We start from the raw sequence: 27,537 nt of genomic DNA, 5'->3' as shown, positions 1-27,537 counted from the left end.
TTTTTATTAAGTATAGAGTTTTGATTTGAACCCCAAGAAATTTTATATAAATACCAAAGCCAAAAATATTAACACACACACACACACATATACACACACACACACACACAAAGCACATTGTTGAACCCAACTGATATTTTTTATTAAGTATAGAGTTTTGATTTGAACCCCAAGAAATTTTATATAAATACCAAAGCCAAAAATATTAACACACACACACATACACACACACACACACAAAGCACATTGTTGAACCCAACTGATATTTTTTATTAAGTATAGAGTTTTGATTTGAACCCCAAGAAATTTTATATAAATACCAAAGCCAAAAATATTAACACACATACACACATACACACACACACAAAATATTCAAAACACACTGCCGAACCTAACTGATATTTTTTATTAAGCATAGAATTTTGATTTGAATCCCAAGAAATTGTATATAAATACCAAACCAAAAATAGTAACACCCACCCACCCACACACACACACAAAGCACATTGTTGAACCCAACTGATATTTTTTATTAAGTATAGAGTTTTGATTTGAACTCCAAGAAATTTTATATAAATACCAAAGCCAAAAATATTAACACACATACACACACACACAAAATATTCAAAACACACTGCTGAACCCAACTGATATTTTTTATTAAGCATAGAATTTTGATTTGGACCCCAGGAAATTGTATATAATAAACAACAACAAAAATGCCAAATCAAAAACATTGTAATCAATGCAATAAGAATATATCCAGCCCCAATTGGGCCAAGCATCAAAAGATTTGTAATCCAGACAAATGCAGAACACCCACAAAAATATGCCCTAAATGCCATAGAAAATATAGCATGCAATACTTCACATATACACATAAAGGCACTTGTTCTGCACAGTCATCAACATTGCCCCCACAACCTTCTACATCTGGTCTGAAAAGAAAGCATGAAGCACCTGTTAATGCTGGACCGGCAAAGCAGCCACGCTATGAACCCATCCATAGCAGTTTTAACGGCCAATTAAGGGATCACCGGTTTGTATCAGAGCCAAGATGCGGTATTAAGAATTTTTTGAACAGTGTAAATCCTGATGTGCAGGCAATTCTAAATGCACAAAATGGCTCTTATAAGCTATCCCTCAAATTGTTTACACAATATAAGAAGCCAAATGGCACAAAATTTACACAGCCCCACATAACAGAAACTGTACCTGTATATTCAAATGCAAATTCAGACAGAATAATAAGCAGTTTGATGGATCAATTGAATATTAAACACTCTGAATTTGCAGCAAAAGAGTCTGGATGGAGCCTATGCGGTTCTCCACACAAGTTATATATTAATATTTCTGAATTCAGCCCATTACAAGGTTCCACTTATGTGCCATTACCTGCCAATATTAAAAACAAAACAGCCGTGGTTAATATAGAAAATAATGATGAGAAATGCTTTTTGTGGTGTATTTTAGCTGCTTTGTTTCCAGTTTTAAGGAATCCTCAGAGAATAAATTATTACAAACAACATGAACATATTTTTGACGATGCAATGGAGGGTTTAGAATATCCAATGTCTGTTCAGAATATTGATAAATTTGAAAAAAAGGCCAGGCATATCAATGGCAAACAATTATCTATTAATGTATTTATTTGTTCCACTGGCCGTGACAATTGCTTGATAGATCCTCTCAGAATCAGTACACTTGATGATGAATCTGCAATTCCGATTGATCTGCTCTTAATTAAAGGGGATGGCACATATCATTACACTCTTGAAGCTTTAGTAAGAAAGCAAATAGACAAATCCAATACAATATTCAAGTTGTGCAGAAGATGTTTAAGTGTATTTGATGGCAGGAAAATGGTAAATGGGGTTCGGGAAGAGAATGCAGAAATTGCTAAAAACAAGTTAATTGAGCATCTGAAATACTGTGGCAACTATAAACCTGTTCATATGGTGATGCCCAATCCAAGAGAAAATGCAGAATTCAAAAAGTTTGAAGCCTTGTTGGAACACCCAGCATATATAATCTGTGATTTTGAATCAAACCTCAAACCTCTTGCATTCTGCAATCCAGATCCTGAAGAATCTTCAATTACACCATACCAGTTACATGAACCTTCCAGCTTTTATTATGTAGTTGTACAGGGTGGTGTGGTTAGTAAAGAATATTTATACATGGGAGCAGATGCCATCAAAGAATTTGCACAAAGAATAGAAAATGAGTGCCATGACGTAGCATCTAATATTTTATTAAAATCAAAACCCATGTTGCCTTTAACAGAGAAACAGATTGAAGATTTCAACAATGCAGAAAAATGCCCGGTATGTGATTCTGAATTTTCAGATCCAAAATCAAGGTGAAACACCATTCTCATACAGATGGTAAATTCTTAATGGCTCTGTGTGATAACTGTAATATTAAGATCCAGAGACCAAAATTTGTCCCCATATTTTGCCATGGAGCATCCAATTATGATTTCCATCATCTGATCAGATATGAGGGGTTTGACAAGCAGAATTTAAATATTTTAGCTGAAAATGATGAAAAATATATATCTATTAGCAAGAAAATTGAAGTTAATGGTGTTCCTATTCACTTAAGATTTCTTGATTCCTACAGAATTTTATCGGCTAGCCTGGCTACACTGGCCACTCAATTATCTGATGATCAATTCAAAATCACATGTGCTTTGTTTCCAAATCAGGACCTGAAATTAATTAGGCGGAAGGGTGTATATCCATATGATTATGTTACAGATTTTTCTAAATTTGATGAGTGTTCTCTGCCACCAAAACAACAGTTTTACAGCAAAATCAGAGCATCTGGAATCACTGATGATGATTATCACCATGCCCAATTGATGTGGAACAATTTAAAATGCCAGACATTTGGTGATTATCACATGGCATATTTGAAACTTGATGTGACCTTCTTAGCTGATATATTGCAGGCATTCAGAAAATCTTCCATGCAAAATTATGAGCTGGACCCAGTGTATTTTTACAGTGCCCCGGGCCTAGCATGGGCTGCAATGTTTTTGAATACTAAAAAGCAATTGGATCTCATCCAAGATCAAGATATGTACTTGTTTATGGAGCAATGTATAAGAGGAGGCATGGTGCAATGCTCTCAGAGATATGCCAGAGCAAATAACAAATATATGCCTGATTATGATCCAGCACGGCCATCAAATTATATATTGTATGTGGATGCAAACAGCCTGTATGGTTATGCCATGATGGATAAACTGCCATATGCAGGGCTTGAGTGGGTTGAAAATTTCAATATTGAAGATCTTAAGGATTTTGATGACAGTAATTATGGCCTGTCCTTAGAGGTTGATCTGACAATTCCAGATAATTTACACAAGACATTTTCAGATCTGCCCCCAATTCCTGAGGTTCAGTGCTCACCTGGCTCTAAACAGAAGAAATTGATGATGACACTGGAACCAAAACAGGGTTATGTCATATATTACAAAAACCTCCAGTTCCTGATGATTCATGGTGTTCAAGTGACCAAACTTGGCAAAGTTTTGATGTTCAGGCACTCAGAATGGTTGAAGCCATATATTGATACAAACACAGAGCTTCGAACATCAGCAATAAGCCAATTTGATAAGACCTTGTTTAAATTGATGGTCAATTCAGTGTATGGCAAAACTATTGAAAATGTCAGAAAACATATTGATGTTAAAATAATTACTGACCCCAGCCTGAGCAAAAAATTGGTTGCAAAGCCTAATTTCAATTATAGAAGAATTTATGATGAAAATATGGCACTTTTCAACATGAAAAAAACAAAGATTAAGTTTGATAAAACTATTTATGTAGGGGCTGTGATATTGGAATTGGCCAAATTACACATGTTAAAATTGTATTATGATGTGTTGAAACCTTTTTATCAGGATCGTGTAAAATTGATGTACATGGATACGGATAGTTTTGTTCTTGATATTCAAACAGAAGATGTTTATCAAGATATTGCACAGCCTGAATTGCTTGAATATTTTGATACCAGTGAACATACAAGGATTCAACCCTACAACAAAAAGGTGCCTGGCAAGTTAAAAGATGAGACACTTGGTGATGTTATTGTGGCATTTGCTGGGTTAAGAGCCAAGATGTACAGTTTTGAGACATGTAGTGGTGCTGTTGCCAAAAAAGCCAAGGGCATTGGCAGAGTAACTGTTGAAAAGAGCTTGAATTTGAAGATTACAAAAATTGCCTCAAGACCCAGAATTTAATAAGAACATCAGAATCCAGAATTCAGAGTGTGGATCACTTATTGACTAGCAATATTGTAAGAAAAGTGGCTCTGGACCCACATGATGATAAGAGATGTATTTTATCATGTGGCATACATACTCTACCATGGGGGCATTGTGATTTGAAAAATGGCAATCAATGCCCAATTACAGAGCATGATTTGAAATAAATAAACATGCCTATGAACTTATTTGGGTTCAAAAAACAGGCTATTATGGAGCTGCCAACACCACAACCCTCTTCTGATATGATATCTAAACTGAGTGCTTTGTTAATTATTCATCTGAACAGCATATTTACAGATGTTGATGATGAAACAGGTAAAATATTGTACATATTTAACAATAATTTAAATCATTACCAATTACCTGTGGGTGGGCAATTGCAATTTATTACAACCCCTGAGGGCAATATCAAGATTTCAATAGGGAGAAATATTTACAGAATTAAGCACTCAAACATGGTTTCTGGCACTGTTTATACTGTTTCTGCTGGTGACTGCTTATATATTGAGGTCCCTGGATCATATGACAAGCTTATACCCTTTTTTATAGAATTAAGAATCAGATATTCAATAATAAATAACCGCTAAAAACAAAAATGCCTAATGATATTTTTGGCCATACAAGGCATGAAGATCACATTGATGAGATTTTGATGCTTGATGTCAGAGTCAAGAAATTAAGAAGTGATTTACAAGCTTTACAAACTACACTCAATGCCAGTCTTCAATTAGAAATTACAAATTTGCAATCACAATGCATGGACCCTCTTCTTAAAAAGGTCCAGAAATATACTGACCTGTCTACATTGGATAATTTTCAAAGTTTAGAAGAAGCTGTTGCAGCTCTTCAAGCCAAATTTAAGACCCAGGCCACCAACTCTGAGCAATTGAAACAACAATTGGAAGAGCAAATAAATAATGTCCAGGCACAGCTCCAAACAATTGTCAAAAGCATAAAATCACAAGAAGATTTTGATCTAGTGATTTCCACTCTAAAAGAACAGATTCAGTCACTCCAAATACCTAATCTGGACCCTCTGAACAATGCCATAGCCGAGGTTAAAGAAAAAATTGAGACACTTGAAAATTTTATGAACAACTTGCCATCTTCTGATGCTTTAAGTGCAATAACTCGGAGTGTTGCCAACATCAAGCTGCAACTTGAAACATATGAAGATTTTGGAAAAATTCAAAGTTCCATAACCCATCTTGAAGGTACAATAGCAGCAGTGCAAAATGATTTGGCAAATGTACTAGAATCCCGCCTGCCCGGTATTGTAGACACCCTTGCCAGTGTCCAGCACCAAATCACAAATCTTGAAAACATCAACACTGAATCTGAACTGTCACATTTTCATCACTTGATCGATGATATCCAAACAAAACTTGAAATTTTACAACAATCCACACCTTCTCAGGCAGATATAGCACTGCTCCAAAATGCTATGCAAAATGTGGCTGATGCATCTGAATTAAACAATGTGAAATTGGCTCTTGAATTTTGCAAAATACAGTATCAAATCTGCCTACATCACAGGAACTTAAAAATATTAAGAGGGCAGTGAATAGGATATTGAAATCAGAAGATATCAAGAATATCCAGACAGAGATCAAACAACTTACTCAGACAGTGGCCACTCTACCAACCAATCAACATATTAATGAACTGCATGCCCTGTTTGAGGATATCAGGAGACAGGTCCATGATCTTACTGCTCAAAATTCAAAATTGGCAGTTATTGAAAATTTGCAACAAATTGTAGCTAATATCAAGCAACAGCTAGGGACCATGGAATCCAATCAAGCAAATGCTCTGTCTGTTTTTGCCACCCAGCTACAAGAAATTGTGCAACAATACAAGAAACTTGTTGTGGACATAAAAATCAAGCCAGGCCATGATGATGTTGTTAGGACCATCAATGAGCATCTTGAATCTGTAACAAGCAGATTGCTTACAGCAGAAAAAGAAATAACAGGCATAATTGAGAATCCAAAACATACAGTAATTCTTGAATTGTACAGCATCCCCAACAAAGAATATGATTCACCATTTACACCAGGTGGCAAAATATATATGCTGTCCCCTGCACAATTTTATTACCAATTTTTTGTTGGGGGCACATTGAGACCAATCAAGATCAAATATTGGCTTCAACCACAGGCACACCACTACCCCACCTTATCAATAACAAATGCTGACAACAAAGTAAAAATCACCAGTGTAGAATTAGAGGATTTTACAGATCCCAATACATTAGAAACAGCCTATTCTGAAGATGATGGCTCTCTGGAATTTAAAATACAAATAGGGGACAAATTATATTTAGAAAATCCTGTAGTATCAGCTGCTGAACACCCCATAGTTGCAATATTCTTGTTTACATATTATGTCTAGAGAAATTATTGTTGATGAATTACACAGACAAGCCAGACATAATTATAAGAGACTGCCAGTAGTCAGAAAAGGCATAGATGATTTATGGCAGAGCGACTTGATTGAAATGGCAAGTGGACAGCTGAAAAACTTAGACAAAATCAACAAGGGCTACAAGTATCTACTCACTGTAATAGATACATTTTCAAAATTTGCCTGGGCTGTGCCACTCAAATCCAAGACTGGAAAATGTGTTACAGAAGCCATCAGGACAATCATCAATCAGAGTGGAAGATCACCGCGCTATTTGCAAACAGATAATGGCAAAGAATTTTATAATTCTGTGTTCCAACAATTTATTAAAAGCCAGTCAATAAAACATTATTCGAGTTACAGTGATCTCAAAGCCTCAATTGTAGAGAGATTCAACAAAACCCTAAAAAATCTTATGTATAAACAATTTACACTTCAAGGTAATTATAAATGGATTAATATTCTTCCAGAACTTCTACATAAATATAACAACTCGGTCCATTCTACAATCAACATGAAACCCTCTGAAGTAACTCCATCTGATGAGCAAAAATTGATCAGGACTGTTTATTATCCTAGATACCAGCCAACAACAAGAAAGGCCAAATACAGGGTGGGTGATCAAGTAAGAATCAGCAAATATAACCACTTATTCAAGAGAGGCTTTACAAGAAACTGGAGCTCTGAATTATTTACAGTGGTTAAAATTAAACCTGGGACCCTTAACACATATATAATAAAAGACCACCGAGGAGAAATTCTCAAAGGCAGGTTCTATGAAGAAGAGCTCAGCAAAACTAAACAGCCTGACACATATCTCATAGAAAAAATTATCCGCAGAAAAGGCAACAAGTTATTTGTCAAATGGCTAGGACTCCCAGTACACAGCTGGATCGATGCAAACAAAATAATAATATGAACACCTGGGATGTTATAAAGAGGCTGCCAGAACCTGAACAGCAGATTAAGAGAAATGGCAACTTGCTGCCTGATAATATTAGGTGTCTTATTGTTGGGCCATCAGCTTGTGGTAAAACTACACTAATGGTTGATAATTTTTTATTGGCACCCAACTGGTTAGACTGGAAAAACAGGCACTTGTATATCTTCTCTAAGAGCTTGGAACAATTAAAATATCAGCAGCTGATGAAGCTATATGATGGATTGGATATTGCCACTTTTGAACCAGATGTTAAGCCACTTCATGAATGTCTTGATAACTCTGTTGTTGTGTTTGATGACATTATACTGGATAATCAAAACAAGGTTAGAAATTTTTTTACACAGGGCCGACACAAAAACATTGATTGCTTCTACCTGGCACAGACTTTTTCAAAAATACCCAAGCAGCTGATCCGAGACAACAGCAATTTTATATGTGTGTTTCATCAAGATCATACCAACCTCAAACACATACATGATGAATATGTAGGTGGGGACTTGAGCTACAATGATTTTTCCAAGTTTTGCAGTAGGTGCTGGAATCAGGACAGTTATGGGTTTGTCACAATTGATATGACAAGAAAACCCAATAGTGGCAAATACAGAAATAAAATCAACAATTTTCTAGACATTGAAACATATATAAATAACCATGAAAAGGCCAATCATTGATGATCTTAAATTAAGAGATTATCTTGTAAAAAGATTTAAGGGATGGAAATCACAGAACCGAGGAATTTATGAGCAACACAAACAATCAGAAGAGCCTATTATTGATGCTATTAGTGAATTAGGTAAAAATATCAAAACTGTTACAGAGCAAAATCAAAATTTGATTACAGAGCTTGTACCTGTAGCTGCCAGGAACATATTAGATTATCCATTTACCCCACTTTCCAGCATTCATACACCTAGTCCTGTTGCTCCTCGAAGAATTGAAGCTACTCTGGATCCTATTGAATTGGGTCTTCTTGCTCAAAAATATTTAAGCACACCTAAAGACAACAAAGATGAGGTCTTTGGCTTATATGCTGACACAGAGCGTGATGGTAGCATCATACATAGAATTGGCAATTTCAGAGTAACATTTATGGGAGATGATATAATTGTATATTCAGAATCTCATCTTGGAGAAAGAGGTGCTTTTGTTAAGTATCTTGGCACACCTGGATTGTGGGAACTGATGACTAGGAAAAGGCCTGGCAGCTATACAGATCAAGATTATGAACATTACAAAGAAATATTAATAAAATCAGATGCTCTATACCAGAACAATGATCCCACACAAAAAAGAGTCAAGTCAAGCAGTGGGGCAAAATACAATAATTTAATCAAGCCCATATGGTCACAGATCAAGACTGGCAGTGGAATCAAACAATACAACACCCTGCCTAAAGAATTTGTCTGGGTTGATGATGTCAGGAAACTTGTAGATAGGTTATTGGTGATAGCTGGGGAGGAAAATGCTGGCAACCACAATTTTTACAATGAAAAGGTTGGAATTATGGACATGATAAGCACAAAATTGTCTAATTTTATAGTGAATGACACTAAGGGGATTGGATATCTTATAAAAATTATTAATACTCTACCACCTCAATTTTGGAATATTTCTGATGGTCGGGGGCTTGTTAATGACATTATAAACAAGCTGCCATTTGAACTACATATTCCAGGCAATCAGTATTGTGGTCCAGGCACAAAATTGGACCATAGATTAAACAGAGGTGATCCTGGTGTTAATCCTCTAGATGCTGCTTGTAGAGACCATGACATAGCATACAACACACATTCTGATCTTGACAAGAGACATGTTGCAGACAAGAAATTAGAAGAGGCTGCATTTGGTAGATTTGTAAGCAAAGATGCTTCTTTAAGTGAGAAAATAGCAGCATTGGGAACCACCATAGCTATGAACACCAAACAAAAACTGGGGTGGGGGCTGTGAATATGTATATAATAAACCTAGAATGAAGGCCAAGGGTGTTATGTATCAAATACCTTATGCAGGTCTTAAATCTCTTAAAACTATTGATAGTCTTTTAACCAAAAAGCAGCGCAAGAAAAAAAATTCTTGTATTGCCAAGGGCCATGGTATGAAATTGTTGCTTAGTACCCCCAATTAAAAAAATTACAACAATCTAGAAAAAAATCACATGTGGGTGGATTTATATTTACTATCCCTGCCATCTTAGCAGCACTCGGGGCTGTGGGGAGCTTGGCCGGGGGATCAGCTGCCATAGCAAAAACAGTAATAGATGCCAAGAAAAATAAGGCAGAATTAGATGAGCAGAGGCGCCATAACCTGGCCATGGAGAAACAAGGCAAAGGTGTTAAGAGAGCCATGAATAAGTTTAAAAAAAACAAGAGCCGCTTACAAACCAAGATATTGAAGCTTTAATCAAGCCACTGGGCATCAAACATTTTAGAGGTGTGTACATGTCTGATTCTTTACCAGAGCAACCACTCAACAAAGAGTGTGGCATTGTTAATTTGGATAAGTACAAAAATCAGGGCACTCACTGGATCTGTTATCTTAAATATTTAAACAATGAGGCATTTGTGTTTGATTCATTTGGAGGTGTTCCACCTGAAAATTTAATAAAATATCTAAAATCACCTAATCTTTATTACAATAATGCCCGTGTTCAAAACTTCAAAGATGTTAATTGTGGACATTTGTGTTTATCTGTTCTCAGATATATGTCTCAAATAAATAAACCATCAATTGAAAATTTTCAAAAGGCCTTGTGGTATTTGAAACATCATGGGGGTATTCCATCTCACCAGCCAAAATTCAATATTGAAACTCAAATTACATGATGACATAGTGTATCCCAAAACAATAGCTCTCAGAGCATTTTACGGCATGTACTTGATCCCTAATATTACACACCACAACAACAAAATTGCAGTTGGGGATCAAAAAATTGTCATCACTCCAGGGCAGTATAATCTGTCCACTCTAAATGCTCAATTACCCAGAGGTATAGTGTTAAGTCAAAATTCTGTCACTCACAGAGTAGAGATTGTATCTGCTACAGAAACAGTGGATCTGGGTACTATAGGAGAGCTGTTAGGATTTGAGAACAACACAAAACTTGAACCAGGCATCAAACACACTGCTATTAATATACCTAAATTCTTAGCCATAGAGACTCTGAATATTCACTGTAATGTGGCTGAGGGTATGATCACCAAATCAAATGGCATAGGCACTCACAAACAAACTGGGATCATTGCAACATTCAAACCTAATTCTGAATTTATGGAGCCAATCATCTACACTCCATCCCCAACATTATATTTTCCTGTGTGTCATAACAGAATAGATAATATTGAATTGATGGTCACTAATGAAAAAGAAGAATTAGTTGATTTTGCTGGAGCCACAACAACTGCAATCATAGAGATTAATATTTAAATAAAAATACATACAAAAAAAATGGAAAATATTGAGAGTTATGAGCTACAATAATTCTCCCCAAACAGGAGGACATTTGCAAATTTAAATCAACCCAACACAGAGACTGAGGTTGATCTTGATGTAGGGGATGGCTTTATACACCCCCACAGAGCAGATCTATACATCAAATTTGATGTTGTAAAGCTCGATGGAACAGATTATCCGGCAAATTCAAATATAAGATTGGTAGATAATTTTGTGCCGCATCTGTTCTCTGAAATTGAGATCAGAAAGCATGGTGTTGTTATAAACAGAGTGGATTATCCCGGCATTACCTCCACAGCTTTGGCCACACTAAAATTATCCAAAACCGAGGCTTCTTACTACAAAATAGGTGGATTTGAGGCTGGTGATAAAATTATATCTAAGAGCCACACAGTGCTGTTCCCTATGCGCCTGTTGCCAGGATTCTTTTCAGATTATAAAGATATTATGTGGAAGGGTGGTTTAAGAATCACATTTAGAAGAGCTGCCAATGATAATAATGCTTTGATGAGGTACAGTACATTAAATTCTACAGGGGAAGCTCTGCCCAATACCCTACCTGATGAGGGTAAATGCATTATTCAGACTATGGAGCTGAGAATCCCAGTTGTTGAATATGAAGCCAGTTATGCTCTTAAATACAAAGCAGATATAATAAAAAATCCACAGGTTCCTTTACAATTTTATACATATCAATGTGTACAGAAGCCTGCAACTGGTACTTATTATGAGTTTGATGCTACAAATTCATTCTCCAGTATACAATATGACATGCCGGATTTTGTGGTGGTATTGTTTCAGACTGGAAGACACAATAATCAGGAAAAAAATTCAAGTAGATTTGATAACTGCAACATCAAGAACATATATCTTAAAAATGGCAGAAATGAGGTATTTCCCAGAGAAAATTATAATTTAGACATGTCCAAGGATGATTTCCTCAAATTATATGAAGCATTTACAGCATACAAAAGGGTCACTACTGGCAATACTGACATGTATTACACACCAGATGAATTCAAAGCACAGAGACCCATGTTTGTAATCAACACTTCAAAAAGGAAACAAGTTGTGGTTAATGACAGGACAAACATTAAAATTATCTGTGAATTCCATGAGGCATTACCTGATGACACTACATGTAGTGTTATTCTCATAGGTGAAAAATCATATGTTTATGATGTAAGAAATGAGAGAGTCACGGAGCAATTCTAGAGGGTCTCTGCATATTACATTGTTTTAATATTAGATAAACAAATTGAACCTGGTATCCAATTGAACTTAAACCGGAAGTAAATATGTATGGGTGGGTGTGGGTTTTTGGCTTAATTTCAGGTGTATCCAAAACAATATCAAGAGGGGCATATTTTTAACAAGCTTATGGACAACAATCTCACAGAAGTGCCTTTTATAAGTGTAGGCAAATCAATCTGAGGGGGGTCATACTTTCTCAGGAAATTTTTGAGGGCATTTTTACAAAAATCTTGGATTAGACAGGGTTCCACACTTGAGCAAAAAGCTCATATGGGCATGTTGAGCTTGTTTTAAGTGTAGGCAAATCTGCTTGAGGGGGGTTCATACTTTCCTGTGCTGGTTATACCACAAACCCCACTACTATATTGGAATTGGCCAAATTACACATGTTAAAATTGTATTATAATGTGTTGAAACCTTTTTATGGTGATTGTGTAAAATTGATGTACATGGACACAGATAGTTTTGTTCTTGATATTCAAACAGAAGATGTTTATCAAGATATAGCACAGCCTGAATTGTTTAAATATTTTGATACCAGTGAACATTCAAAAATTCAACACCGCAACAAAAAAGTGCCTGGCAAGTTAAAAGATGAGACACTTGGTGATGTTATTGTGGCATTTGCTGGGTTAAGGGCCAAGATGTACAGTTTTGAAACATGTAGTGGTGCTGTTGCCAAAAAGGCCAAGGGCATTGGCAGAGTAACTGTGGACAAAGAGCTTGAATTTGAGGATTACAAAAATTGTCTCAAATCATGTAGCACAATCAGAACATCAGAAAATAGAATTCAGAGTGTGGATCACTTATTGACTAGCAATATTGTAAGAAAAGTGGCTCTGGACCCACATGATGATAAGAGATGTATTTTATCATGTGGCATACATACTCTACCATGGGGGCATTGTGATTTGAAAAATGGCAATCAATGCCCAATTACAGAGCATGATTTGAAATAAATAAACATGCCTATGAACTTATTTGGGTTCAAAAAACAGGCTATTATGGAGCTGCCAACACCACAACCCTCTTCTGATATGATATCTAAACTAAGTGCTTTGTTAATTATTCATCTGAACAGCATACTTACAGATGTTGATGATGAAACAGGTAAAACATTGTACATATTTAACAATAATTTAAATTATTACCAATTACCTGTAGGTGGTCAATTGCAATTTATTACAACCCCTGAGGGTAATGTCAAGATTTCAGTAGGGAGAAATATTTATAGAATTAAGCACTCAAACATGATTTCTGGCACTGTTTATACTGTTTCTGCTGGTGACTGCTTATATATTGAGGTCCCTGGGTCATATGACAAGCTTATACCCTTTTTTATAGAATTAAGAATTAGATATTCAATAATAAATAACCACTAAAACAAAATGCCTAATGATATATTTGGCCATACAAGACATGAAGATCACAGTGATGAGATTCTGATACTTGATGTCAGAGTCAAGAAATTAAGAAATGATTTACAAGCTTTACAAACCACACTCAATGCCAGTGTTCAATTAGAAATTACAAATCTGCAATCACAATGCATGGACCCTCTTCTTAAAATTGACTCAGAACTTAAATTATTGCTTCAGAAATATACTGATTTGGGCACATTGGATAATTTTCAAAGTTTAGAAGAAGCTGTAGCAGCTCTTCAAGCCAAATTTAAGACCCAGGCCACCAACTCTGAGCAATTGAAACAACAATTGGAAGAGCAGATAAATAATGTCCAGACACAGCTCCAAACAATTGTCAAAAGCATAAAATCACAAGAAGATTTTGATCTAGTGATTTCCACTCTAAAGGAACAGATTCAATCATTACAGATACCTAATCTGGACCCCTTGAACAATGCCATAGCCGAGGTTAAAGAAAAAATTGAGACACTTGAAAATTTTATGAACAACTTGCCATCTTCTGATGCTTTGAGTGCAATAACTCGGAGTGTTGCCAATATTAAGCTGCAACTTGAAACATATGAAGATTTTGGAAAAATTCAAAGTACCATAACCCGTCTTGAGGGTACAATAGCAGCAGTGCAAAGTGATTTGACAAATATACAAGAATCTCTAGAATCCCACCTGCCCGGTATATTAGATACCCTTGTTAGTGTCCAGCAACAGATCACAAAACTTGAAAACCTCAACACTGAATCTGAGCTATCTCATTTTCATCACTTGATTGATGATATCCAAACAAAGCTTGAAATTTTACAACAATCAACACCCTCTCAGGAAGATATAGCCCTGCTCCAAAATGCTATGCAAAATGTGGCTGATGCTTCTGAATTAAACAATGTAAAATTGGCACTTGAATCTTTGCAGAATACTGTATCAAATCTGCCTACATCACAGGAACTTAAAAATATTAAGAGGGCAGTGAATCGCATATTGAAATCAGAAGATATCAAGAATATACAGACAGAGATCAAACAACTTACTCAGACAGTGGCCACTCTACCAACTAATCAACATATTAATGAACTGCATGCCCTGTTTGAGGATATCAGAAGACAGGTCCATGATCTTACTGCTCAAAATTCAAAATTGGCAGTTATTGAAAATTTGCAACAAATTGTAGCTAATATCAAGCAACAGCTAGGGACCATGGAATCCAATCAGGCAAATGCTTTGTCTGTTTTTACCACCCAGCTTCAAGAGATTGTGCAACAATACAAGAAACTTGTTGTGGACATAAAAATCAAGCCAGGCCATGATGATGTTGTTAGGACCATCAATGAGCATCTTGAATCTGTAACAAGCAGATTGCTTACAGCAGAAAAAGAAATAACAGGCATAATCGAGAATCCTAAACATACAGTAATTCTTGAATTGTACAGCATCCCCAAAAAAGATATGATTCACCATTTACACCAGGTGGCAAAATATATATGCTGTCCCCTGCACAATTTTATTACCAGTTTTTTGTTGGGGGCACACTGAGACCAATCAAGATCAAATATTGGCTTCAACCACAGGCACACCACTACCCCACCTTATCAATAACAAATGCTGACAACAAACAAAAAATCACCAGTGTAGAGTTAGAGGATTTTACATATCCCAATACATTAGAAACAGCTTATGCTGAAGATGATGGCTCTCTGGAATTTCATATACAAATAGGAGACAAATTATATTTAGAAAATCCTGTAGTATCAGCTGCTGAACACCCCATAGTTGCAATATTCTTGTTTTCATATTATGTCTAGACAAATTATTGTTGATGAATTACACAGACAAGCCAGACATAATTATAAGAGACTGCCAGTAGTCACAAAAGGCATAGATGATTTATGGCAGAGCGACTTGATTGAGATGGCAAGTGGACAGCTGAAAAACTTAGACAAAATCAACAAGGGCTACAAGTATCTACTCACTGTAATAGACACATTTTCAAAATTTGCCTGGGCTGTGCCACTCAAATCCAAGACTGGAAAATGTGTTACAGAAGCCATCAGGACAATCATCAATCAGAGTGGAAGATCACCGCGCTATTTGCAAACAGATAATGGCAAGGAATTTTATAATTCTGTGTTCCAACAATTTATTAAAAGCCAGTCAATAAAACATTATTCGAGTTACAGTGATCTCAAAGCCTCAATTGTAGAGAGATTCAACAAAATCCTAAAAAATCTTATGTATAGACAATTTACACTTCAAGGTAATTATAAATGGATTAATATTCTTCCAGAACTTCTACATAAATATAACAACTCGGTCCATTCCACAATCAACATGAAACCCTCTGAAGTAACTTCATCTGATGAGCAAAAATTGATCAGGACTGTTTATTATCCTAGATACCAGCCAACAACAAGAAAAGCCAAATACAAGGTGGGTGATCAAGTAAGAATCAGCAAATATAAGCACTTATTCAAAAGAGGCTTTACAAGAAACTGGAGCACTGAATTATTTACAGTGGTTCAAGTTAAACCTGGGACCCTTAACACATATATAATAAAAGACCACCGAGGAGAAATTCTCAAAGGCCGGTTCTATGAAGAAGAACTCAACAAAACTAAACAGCCTGACACATATCTCATTGAAAAAATCATCCGCAGAAAAGGCAACAAGTTATTTGTCAAATGGCTAGGACTTCCAGAACACAGCTGGATCGATGCAGACAAAGTGATAATATGAGCACCTGGGATGTTATAAAAAGGCTGCCAGAACCTGAACAGCAGATTAAGAGAAATGGCAAGTTGCTTCCTGAAAATATTAGATGTCTTATTGTTGGGCCATCAGCTTGTGGTAAAACTACACTAATGATTGATAATTTTTTATTGGCACCCAACTGGTTAGACTGGAAAAACAGGCACTTGTATGTCTTCTCTAAGAGCTTGGAACAATTAAAATATCAGCAGCTGATGAAGCTATATGATGGATTGGATATTGCCAGTTTTGAACCAGATGTTAAGCCACTCCATGAATGTCTCGATAATTCTGTTGTTGTGTTTGATGACATTATACTGGATAATCAAAACAAGGTTAGAAATTTCTTTACACAGGGCCGACACAAAAACATTGATTGCTTCTACCTTGCACAGACTTTTTCAAAAATACCCAAGCAGCTGATCCGAGACAACAGCAATTTTATATGTGTGTTTCATCAAGATCATACCAACCTCAAACACATACATGATGAATATGTAGGTGGGGACTTGAGCTACAATGATTTTTCCAAGTTTTGCAGTAGGTGCTGGAACCAGGATAGTTATGGGTTTGTCACAATTGATATGACAAGAAAACCCAATAGTGGCAAATACAGAAATAAAATCAACAATTTTCTAGACATTGAAACATATATAAATAACCATGAAAAGGCCAATCATTGATGATCTTAAATTAAGAGATTATCTTGTAAAAAGATTTAAGGGATGGAAATCAGAGAACCGAGGAATTTATGAACAACACAAACAAACAGAACAGCCTATTATTGATGCTATTAGTGAATTAGGTAAAAATATCAAAACTGTTACAGAGCAAAATCAAAATTTGATCACAGAGCTTGTACCTGTAGCTGCAAGGAACATATTAGATTATCCAATCACCCCACTTTCCAGTATTCATACACCTAGTCCTGTTGCTCCTCGAAGAATTGAAGCTACTCTGGATCCTATTGAATTGGGTCTTCTTGCTCAAAAATATTTAAGCACACCTAAAGACAACAAAGATGAGGTTTTTGGCTTATATGCCGACACAGAGCGTGATGGTAGCATCATACATAGAATTGGCAATTTCAGAGTAACATTTATGGGAGATGATATAATTGTATATTCAGAATCTCATCTTGGAGAAAAGGGTGGTTTTGTTAAATATCTTGGCACACCTGGATTGTGGGAACTGATGACTAGGAAGAGACCTGGCAGCTATACAGATCAAGATTATGAACATTACAAGGAAATATTAATAAAATCAGATGCTCTATACCAGAACAATGATCCCACACAAAAAAGAGTCAAGTCAAGCAGTGGGGCAAAATACAATAATTTAATCAAGCCCATATGGTCACAGATCAAGACTGGCAGTGGAATCAAACAATACAACACCCTGCCTAAAGAATTTGTCTGGGTTGATGATGTCAGGAAACTTGTAGATAGGTTATTGGTGATAGCTGGGGAGGAAAATGCTGGCAACCACAATTTTTACAATGAAAAGGTTGGAATTATGGACATGATAAGCACAAAATTGTCTAATTTTATAGTGAATGACACTAAGGGGATTGGATATCTTATAAAAATTATTAATACTCTACCACCTCAATTTTGGAATATTTCTGATGGTCGGGGGCTTGTTAATGACATTATAAACAAGCTGCCATTTGAACTACATATTCCAGGCAATCAGTATTGTGGTCCAGGCACAAAATTGGACCATAGATTAAACAGAGGTGATCCTGGTGTTAATCCTCTAGATGCTGCTTGTAGAGACCATGACATAGCATACAACACACATTCTGATCTTGACAAGAGACATGTTGCAGACAAGAAATTAGAAGAGGCTGCATTTGGTAGATTTGTAAGCAAAGATGCTTCTTTAAGTGAGAAAATAGCAGCATTGGGAACCACCATAGCTATGAACACCAAACAAAAACTGGGGTGGGGGCTGTGAATATGTATATAATAAACCTAGAATGAAGGCCAAGGGTGTTATGTATCAAATACCTTATGCAGGTCTTAAATCTCTTAAAACTATTGATAGTCTTTTAACCAAAAAGCAGCGCAAGAAAAAAAATTCTTGTATTGCCAAGGGCCATGGTATGAAATTGTTGCTTAGTACCCCCAATTAAAAAAATTACAACAATCTAGAAAAAAATCACATGTGGGTGGATTTATATTTACTATCCCTGCCATCTTAGCAGCACTCGGGGCTGTGGGGAGCTTGGCCGGGGGATCAGCTGCCATAGCAAAAACAGTAATAGATGCCAAGAAAAATAAGGCAGAATTAGATGAGCAGAGGCGCCATAACCTGGCCATGGAGAAACAAGGCAAAGGTGTTAAGAGAGCCATGAATAAGTTTAAAAAAAACAAGAGCCGCTTACAAACCAAGATATTGAAGCTTTAATCAAGCCACTGGGCATCAAACATTTTAGAGGTGTGTACATGTCTGATTCTTTACCAGAGCAACCACTCAACAAAGAGTGTGGCATTGTTAATTTGGATAAGTACAAAAATCAGGGCACACACTGGATCTGTTATCTTAAATATTTAAACAATAATGCATTTGTGTTTGATTCATTTGGAGGTGTTCCACCTGAAAATTTAATAAAATATCTAAAATCAGCTATTCTTTATTACAATAATGCCCGTGTTCAAAACTTCAAAGATGTTAATTGTGGACATTTGTGTTTATCTGTTCTTAGATATATGTCTCAAATAAATAAACCATCAATTGAAGATTTTTAAAAAGCCTTGTGGTATTTAAAACATCATGGGGGTATTCCATCTCACCAGCCAAAATTCAATATTGAAACTCAAATTACATGATGACATAGTGTATCCCAAAACAATAGCTCTCAGAGCATTTTATGGCATGTACTTGATCCCTAATATTACACACCACAACAACACAATTGCAGTTGGTGATCAAAAAATTGTCATCACTCCAGGGCAATATAATCTATCTAATCTAAATGCTCAATTACCCAGAGGTATAGTATTAACTCAAAATTCTGTCACTCACAGAGTAGAGATTGTATCTGCTACAGAAACAGTGAATCTGGGTACTATAGGAGAGCTGTTAGGCTTTGAGAACAACACAAAACTTGAACCGGCCATCAAACACACTGCTATTAATATACCTAAATTCTTAGCCATAGAGACTCTGAATATTCACTGTAATGTGGCTGAGGGTATGATCACCAAATCAAATGGCATAGGCACTCACAAACAAACTGGCATCATTGCAACATTTAAACCTAACTCTGAATTTATGGAGCCAATCATCTACACTCCATCCCCAACATTATATTTTCCTGTGTGCCATAATAGAATAGATTATATTGAATTGATGGTCACTAATGAAAAAGAAGAATTAGTTGATTTTGCTGGAGCCACAACAACTGCAATCATAGAGATTAATATTTAAATAAAAATACATACAAAAAAATGGAAAATATTGAGAGTTATGAGCTACATAATTCCCCCCAAACAGGAGGACATTTGCAAATTTAAATCAACCCAACACAGAGATTGAGGTTGATCTTGATGTAGGGGATGGCTTTATACACCCCCACAGAGCAGATCTATACATCAAATTTGATGTTGTAAAGCTCGATGGAACAGATTATCCGGCAAATTCAAATATAAGATTGGTAGATAATTTTGTGCCGCATCTGTTCTCTGAAATTGAGTTCAGAAAGCATGGTGTTGTTATAAACAGAGTGGATTATCCCGGCATTACCTCCACAGCTTTGGCCACACTAAAATTATCCAAAACCGAGGCTTCTTACTACAAAATAGGTGGATTTGAGGCTGGTGATAAAATTATATCTAAGAACCACACAGTGCTGTTCCCTATGCGCCTGCTGCCAGGATTCTTTTCAGATTACAAAGATATTATGTGGAAGGGTGGTTTAAGAATCACATTTAGAAGAGCTGCCAATGATAATAATGCTTTGATGAGGTACAGTGCAATAAACTCCACAGGGGAAGCTCTGCCCAATACCCTACCTGATGAGGGCAAGTGCCTTATTCAGACTATGGAGCTAAGAATCCCAGTTGTTGAATATGAAGCCAGTTATGCTCTTAAATACAAAGCAGATATAATAAAAAATCCACAGGTTCCTTTACAATTTTATACATATCAATGTGTACAGAAGCCTGCCGCTGGTACTTATTATGAGTTTGATGATACAAATTCATTCTCCAGTATACAATATGACATGCCGGATTTTGTGGTGGTATTGTTTCAGACTGGAAGACACAATAATCAGGGAAAAAATTCAAGTAAATTTGATAACTGCAACATCAAGAACATTTATCTTAAAAATGGCAGAAATGAGGTATTCCCTAGAGAAAATTATAATTTAGACATGTCCAAGGATGATTTCCTTAAATTATATGAAGCATTTACAGCATACAAAAGGGTCACTACTGGCAATACTGACATGTATTACACACCAGATGAATTCAAAGCACAGAGACCCATGTTTGTCATCAACACTTCAAAAAGGAAACAAGTTGTGGTTAATGACAGGACAAACATTAAAATTATCTGTGAATTCCACGATACACTCCCCGATGACACCATATGTAGTGTTATTCTTATAGGGGAAAAATCTTATCTTTATGATGTAAGAAATGAGAGAGTCACAGAACAATTCTAGAAGAATTACATTATCTTAATACTAGATATACAAGTTGAGGCTGGTGCCCAATTGAACTTAAACCGGAAGTAAATATGTGTGTGTGGGTGGGTGTGGGTGTGGCTCTTATGAGCATTTTTGGCGTAGTTTTAGGTGTGGGCAAAAAAAAATATCAAGAGGGGCATATTTTTGACAGGTTTATGGACAACAATCTGACAGAAGTGCCTTTTGTAAGTGTAGACAAATCAATCTGAGGGGGGTCATACTTTCTCAGGAACTTCCCGAGGGTATTTTTACAAAAATCTTGGATTAGACGGGGTTCCACACTTGAGCAAAAAGCTCATATGGGCATGTTGAGCAAGTTTTAAGTGTAGGCAAATCTGCCTGAGGGGGGTTAATACTTTCTCGCGCTGGTTATAGGTCCAATTACACTACTATGACAGCCACTAATAGGATTTCGTTCCCCTTCATGTTCTAGATTTGGTTCTAATTTTTTTTTAGCTTGCTGATGTGTTTGCTCGAAAGAAATATTACACAGATTAAACAATGCATTCGGTGACAATATTAACAAACTGTTTTGAAATTACATGACTCAATTGAATGCAACTCACACACTCAAGGTTTAAATTTCTGTCAATTACAGTACTTGGTGTTTTGTGTTATTAATTATTTATAACGATTTTCTCATTACATTTCTATAGTTCCAGCTATGGTTTATTTACCACTTTGAAAAATCATTTGAGGATCGAAATTCAAACACTTCTTTTTCACATTAAATTCTTTTCGTAGGCTGATACCTTTTTTTTAAAAAAAACATCTTATTCGGGTTTAAGCTAGTTATGCACGATTTTCGGGTCATATATCTAGATGCTATTTAGACTTGAAATAATGACAGACGAATTGTGTTTCTCCTTTTTGTTTTTTACGATGTATGTAAAGAACAAAGTAAGAATACAAATTCTCGTTTGTATTCAATATGGGCTGTGACTAGATGATAAAATCAAAGTCTGTGAGATTAATAGCTGGCACAGGAATGCAGTTACAGTTAGTTGTTCGTGTTTTTGTTATATGTGAATTTGCCTGGAAAAACTGAGGAGAAATCCCAAAAAATCCATAGTGTGGCTGTAACAGGAAATTCAACTCTCACATTTCCAAAGCAATGATTTTGCTGTCCTATATTGTTATACGTATGTATATTGTAAACTAATTCCCATTGCGAATATTGTTTATTGTAAAGAGGAGGTTTATTATCTCATGCAATGAACTGTCATTTTATTTGTAGTTGGTTGTTGGTTCTATTCCACCAACTGATCATTTTCTGTACATGAATACAAGTTGCAAATATTATAATTATCTTGATTGAAAACAACAGGAAATGTAATTTTATTTTTTCTCAGGATTTTATGGCGAAGCCGCTCCAGTGAACTGTGGTTGTACTGTCGTTCAGAAAACCCACGGATTTTCCTTAGCTGGACTAGTTCCTTCGGGAGTTGGTCAGCGAACAGCAGAAATCAAGCAGTTCAATGGTCGAGGAATATTGTTGATTCGTAACCCTTACGAGGCACTGATATCCTACAGAAACTTCCTATACGGGGGCCACACTGGCCTGGCACCGCATGACCGCTTCCGTGGAGAAGGTACGTAATGCGAAGGCATCATCAACTTGAGAACCCACTTTCCTAGATTTCAGAAAAATTCATACCAAACTTCTGTCCCGATTAGTACCACCATAGAGATTATACCATACCATCAGTATTACTTGTATTTCGGTTACTTTACATCGCTTTTCTATCTTTTGAATTATTAGCAAAAATGATTATATTTTTGTTATTTGGCGTCCCTTTTCTGCTACTTTTGGCTAATCGCGACGATGAGTATGAGTGATATGATGAAACAGATGAAGGGACCATGGGCGTCGGCAGGGGGGGGGGGTAGAACCGATCGGTCGACCCCGCCCTGGAAATTTCCATCTACCTTTTTTAAATTTATGGCAATTTATAAACGAAACACTTTATTTCACCTCATTTTGCATCATTGTTTAAGAATGGTCTTGAGATGTCGAATTTGGTACGAAACTTTCATAATTTGAAACACTGAAACTCTGTTAATTTGTAATTTTCACACGTTTTGAAGCTTCTTATACTACTGCGTTTGCTGCTGCTACTGCTACTAATGTTCGAAGTAATTATTATGTTAACTTGGTTGTAACAAGTACTATATTATTCATATAATAAACTTATTCGATGCTAAAATAAACTAATAACTAAACTAAAACAACTACTAATACTACTACTACTACTACTACTACTACTATTACTACTACTACTAATAATAATAATAACATAATTTAAAATACCGATAATGCAATAATTTAAAAAAATGAACCCCTCTTTGACAAACTTCTGCATATGCCACTGGTCTGTATCAGAATATTCTTGAGGGGAGGGGGTGTCCTCGACATCTTCGATTCGACCCCCCCCCCTCCCCTAGTAAAATTTCTGGCGATGCCCATGGAAGGAACACTCACAAAGAACACCCATGCCTAGCCCGGGATTCAAATTCGGGACACCTGGAGTCGTAGCGCGCTGTGCCACAGAGGTCGGCATTTGCGAACATGAAATCGACTGATTTCATAGATGATGAGACAAGCAAAATGACCATTCATACCTTGCGCGAGGTTAGAGATGGGGTTTTGTGGTACGTTACACTAACCACTCTACCATAGAGGCCGGCATAAATATGATTGCAGGCATTGATTGAGTTTAGCTAAGGATTCATTACACAATGAAACATGAGTAGAAATTGAAAACAAAGTCTAGACACGCACACATGGGTGCGCATATATATATTATATGCATATGTACGTAAACGCATCAAAGCTTACAACCCTGGCCGAGTGCACCGATAGTGTATTTCTGACCTGGGCATTGGTGTGTTTTTAAGGGCGTCCCTTCACCTAATCTTCATTCATCCTCATTGTCGCGATTATCCAAAAGAAACAGAAAAACGTCACAAAATATGAAAAATAGCTACGAATACTTTCACCCTCCTCCTTTTCTACATCTACCCTCATCTTTTCTAATCACGAGCAACTTTTCTGTTATAAATATCCATTGTAATAATTGGCAACTCTGTTCATGTAACTTGTTATAACTATTAGCATTCTAAATTTCATAATTTTTCTTTTGTCTTTTCAATTTATTATTATTATTATTATTATTATTATTATTGCTCTTTCATTCATTGTTCCAGCTGACTTTATACATGTATATGTACTAAAGATGAAAGCGACGAACATTAGATATCTATGTCCATTAGTTTATACATATAATCCTTTTTTATTTCTTATTTTTATTCAATTTGTATTTTTGTATTCAACGTTCATCCATCATACATGTAAACAGGATAAGTTCATATATTCCATTTGTACTTTACTTTTACGTTACTTTGAATTAATCACCCAGACAAGTGTTTGTTGTAAGAGCGCCCCTCGAGGCAGAAACACTCCCGCTCTAATAAAGACAATGTTATTGTTATTATTATTATTATTATTACATTTACATACGGAACCAATTTTGATTCGTGAAGAAACTTTAGCAATATCGATGTTGGAAATCGTAACTTCTTCAAATCCAAAAAAAAAGAAAACCACCCCGTTAGCCCTTACCCTACGTCTCCCTTCTCATGCAGCACAGTAGGATCAAAATAACCTGGAGGGAGGGTAAGCTGGCAACAGTAGGGTTTCTCGTGTCTGTGTCATTTAGAAAGGTTACAGCCAAACAGAAAACCCGCTTGATGCCTGAAAAGGTCTGAACATTCGCTTAACAATAGAAGTGACTCACAAAAATCTTCTGTCGATATTATATTTAATCCATTTCATATTTGATCTTTTGTTATTATCATATGTGGAGGATATTACCAATTAATTGCATCATAGGTCATTGTCTCATTTTTACACACACACACACAAGTATATCTACACAAGTGACAACTTCTGGATAAAGCATCCCCTGTTTGTTTGCTCCTTCATCAAATCATCCTTTACCCACTTCGTCGCGATTAACTTAGAGAAATGGAAAAGTGACATATAATAAAGCAAAGAAAGAAGACAGAAAGTAAGATCCATACTAGATTTTCGCTTTTGTTAAACCCCACACCATAGCCACCTGCGAGAGGGTTATGGAGGTGAGGCACCTCAGTTGGTTTTTAATCAATTTAAAAATAAGAAAATACGTATAGTTGTGTTCCGTTTTTCTATTCTTAATTTTGTGTGAATTCATAATTAATATTCAAAATTCTACTCAAAATGTTATTTCAGCAGTTGAACATACTCTCACTATAAGTGGGTGGCTGTTCAATTGCTCATATCCCTCATTCCCAACTTTGTTTGATTGATTGAATTGGTTTATTTTACTTCGCTTTTCTGCCACTTTTGGCTAATCGCGAAAATTGTGGTGAGTGTCCATTATAATGGACACTAACAAAGAACACCCATGCCCAGTCTTGGATTCGAACCCGGGACCCCTGGCGTCGCACTCTGCCATGGAGGTCGGCCCAAATTGGTTGTCGTTAAAAGCTAAAATATTTGAAACATTATCTGAAGAAGAGAGAACTGAGAAATATAGAAGTTATCTCTACAAATTTGCTATCTCTGTGTGGATATATTTATTTCTTCATACATAATCAGATAGAGAAATGTGTATGTGTGGCAATTATTTTTTTCAAGGCAGGATTAATATTGAGAAATAAAGCTTTTTCTAAAGGTAAAGTAAGGTTTTTGAGAACAGTCGATTAGAGAGTATGAAAACATCGAGAAACTTACTAAATTGTTTTGGATTACCTCTATATGAAACCCGTGTTAAAAATTCACGATACTTAATTTTCAATTTTAATGTGTTTCTAGTCGTTAGTTTTATAATTACCATATTATGCATTTTTCCCCGTTTAGAGTGGGAGAGTTTCGTCTTAAGACTTGCAATCATATGGAAAGAATTGGCTGCCACATGGATAAACAACACGAGGGAATCCACAGTTATACATTTTGAACAGCTACGACTGGAGCCCGAACCATATCTGCGGAGACTTCTTCAATTCTTAAAGTTAGATGCAAGGGAGGATAGGATCAGCTGCGTAATGTCTCATCTGGAAGGACCCTTCAGGAGGGGAGGGGAGCATCAGCATCAATTCTTCCTAGCCAGGTATTTGCTTACTTATTACAAATGATCTTTCCGATTACAAACTTCAATAACTCACGTTTAATAACTCTCAGATACATGAAAGTGGTATCAATGGAAAGGGAAACTCAGAAAGTTTTGTATTACATTTTGTTCACAACATCACATCACATGTGGTCAATGTGAGCTGTCTGTGTCACGCGACACGCATCGAGCCTGTAGTCCAATTCCTGCCATACACGTTGTAACATTGGACGATCCACTAATGCAATGGCTTCTGTGATGCGAACACGAAGATCCTGGATGGCAGGTGGTAAAGGTGACCGATACACGTGTTGTTTGGCAAAACCCCAGAGAAAAAAGTCACAGGGTGTAAGATCGGGGGAACGTGGAAGCCAACGCAAATGTTCACTATCGTCACGGCCAGCACGCCCAATCCATCTCCTTGGTAGTCGCCTATTCAGTTCACGTCTGACATCTAAGTGGAAATGGGGTGATGCCCCATCCTGTTGAAAAATTAAACCTTCGATATCCTGTTCCAGTTGTGGAAGAATCCATTTGTAGGTACGAAATCCCCGTGATTTTGTTCTCGTCGAAAAAGAAAGGGCCATACACCTTTAATGGCTGATAGCGCAAAAAATATTCAGCTTGGGGGAGTCGCGTACATGCTCCACATAACCTCTAGGATTTTCCAGACCCCCACATCCTGACATTATTTTTGTGCACTTTGTTCGACAGGTGGAAGGTGACTTCATCACTGAACAGCAATGATTCCGTGAAACCATCCGTTTCCATTTCTATTTGCATGTCCTCGCAGAAAGACAGTCTTTTGGCTCTGTCGTCGGGTTTCAGGGCCTGCAACAATTGCAGACGGTAAGGATGGAACCGCAAACGTTTGCGTAAAATCTTCCACACAGTTGGTTGCGGGATGTCTAATTCTCTGCTGGCTGTGATGGTGGATTTCTGTGGACTTTGTACGAAACTCTCTCTCACACGCTCCACAGTTGCCTCGCTTATTGGTGGACGGCCGGTTGACTTTCGCTTGCAGATGCATCCCCTTGCTTTAAACTCAGAATACCACTTACGGATACTGAGCCCACTGGGTGCATCTTAACCAAACTTCCTTCTAAAATTACGTTGCACAGTGATAACAGACTGGCAGACGTGAAAATCCAGCACACAAAACACCTTCCTGTCTTCGTTGGAAGCCATTTTCT

The 27,537-nt window shown here is 36.5% G+C and overlaps 1 protein-coding gene across 4 annotated transcripts in view; it reads left to right on the top strand.

Annotated features, from left to right (window-relative positions):
* The window catches only part of LOC145984202 (sialate:O-sulfotransferase 2-like), an 84,388-nt gene that overhangs the window by 49,490 nt on the left and 7,361 nt on the right, over positions 1 to 27,537 (top strand). For 3 of the 4 annotated variants that reach the window (XR_014441285.1, XM_083117730.1, XM_083117729.1), the window contains exons 5-6: positions 22,544 to 22,783; positions 26,095 to 26,344. Coding sequence is in view for 3 of the 4 variants with exons in the window: in XM_083117730.1 (XP_082973856.1) it covers positions 22,544 to 22,783; positions 26,095 to 26,344 (490 nt within the window). In the remaining variant the exon portion in view is untranslated. The remainder of the gene's footprint in view (positions 1 to 22,543; positions 22,784 to 26,094; positions 26,345 to 27,537) is intronic. The other variant, XM_083117731.1, reaches the window with a different exon arrangement.

This window comes from Lepisma saccharinum, chromosome 2 (assembly GCF_977018435.1).
Source record: "Lepisma saccharinum chromosome 2, izLepSacc3.1, whole genome shotgun sequence".
NCBI classification, from domain to species: Eukaryota; Metazoa; Arthropoda; class Insecta; order Zygentoma; family Lepismatidae; genus Lepisma; species Lepisma saccharinum.
The sequence above is the reverse complement of the archived record's forward strand: the minus strand, read 5'-3'. Positions and strand labels throughout refer to the sequence as shown.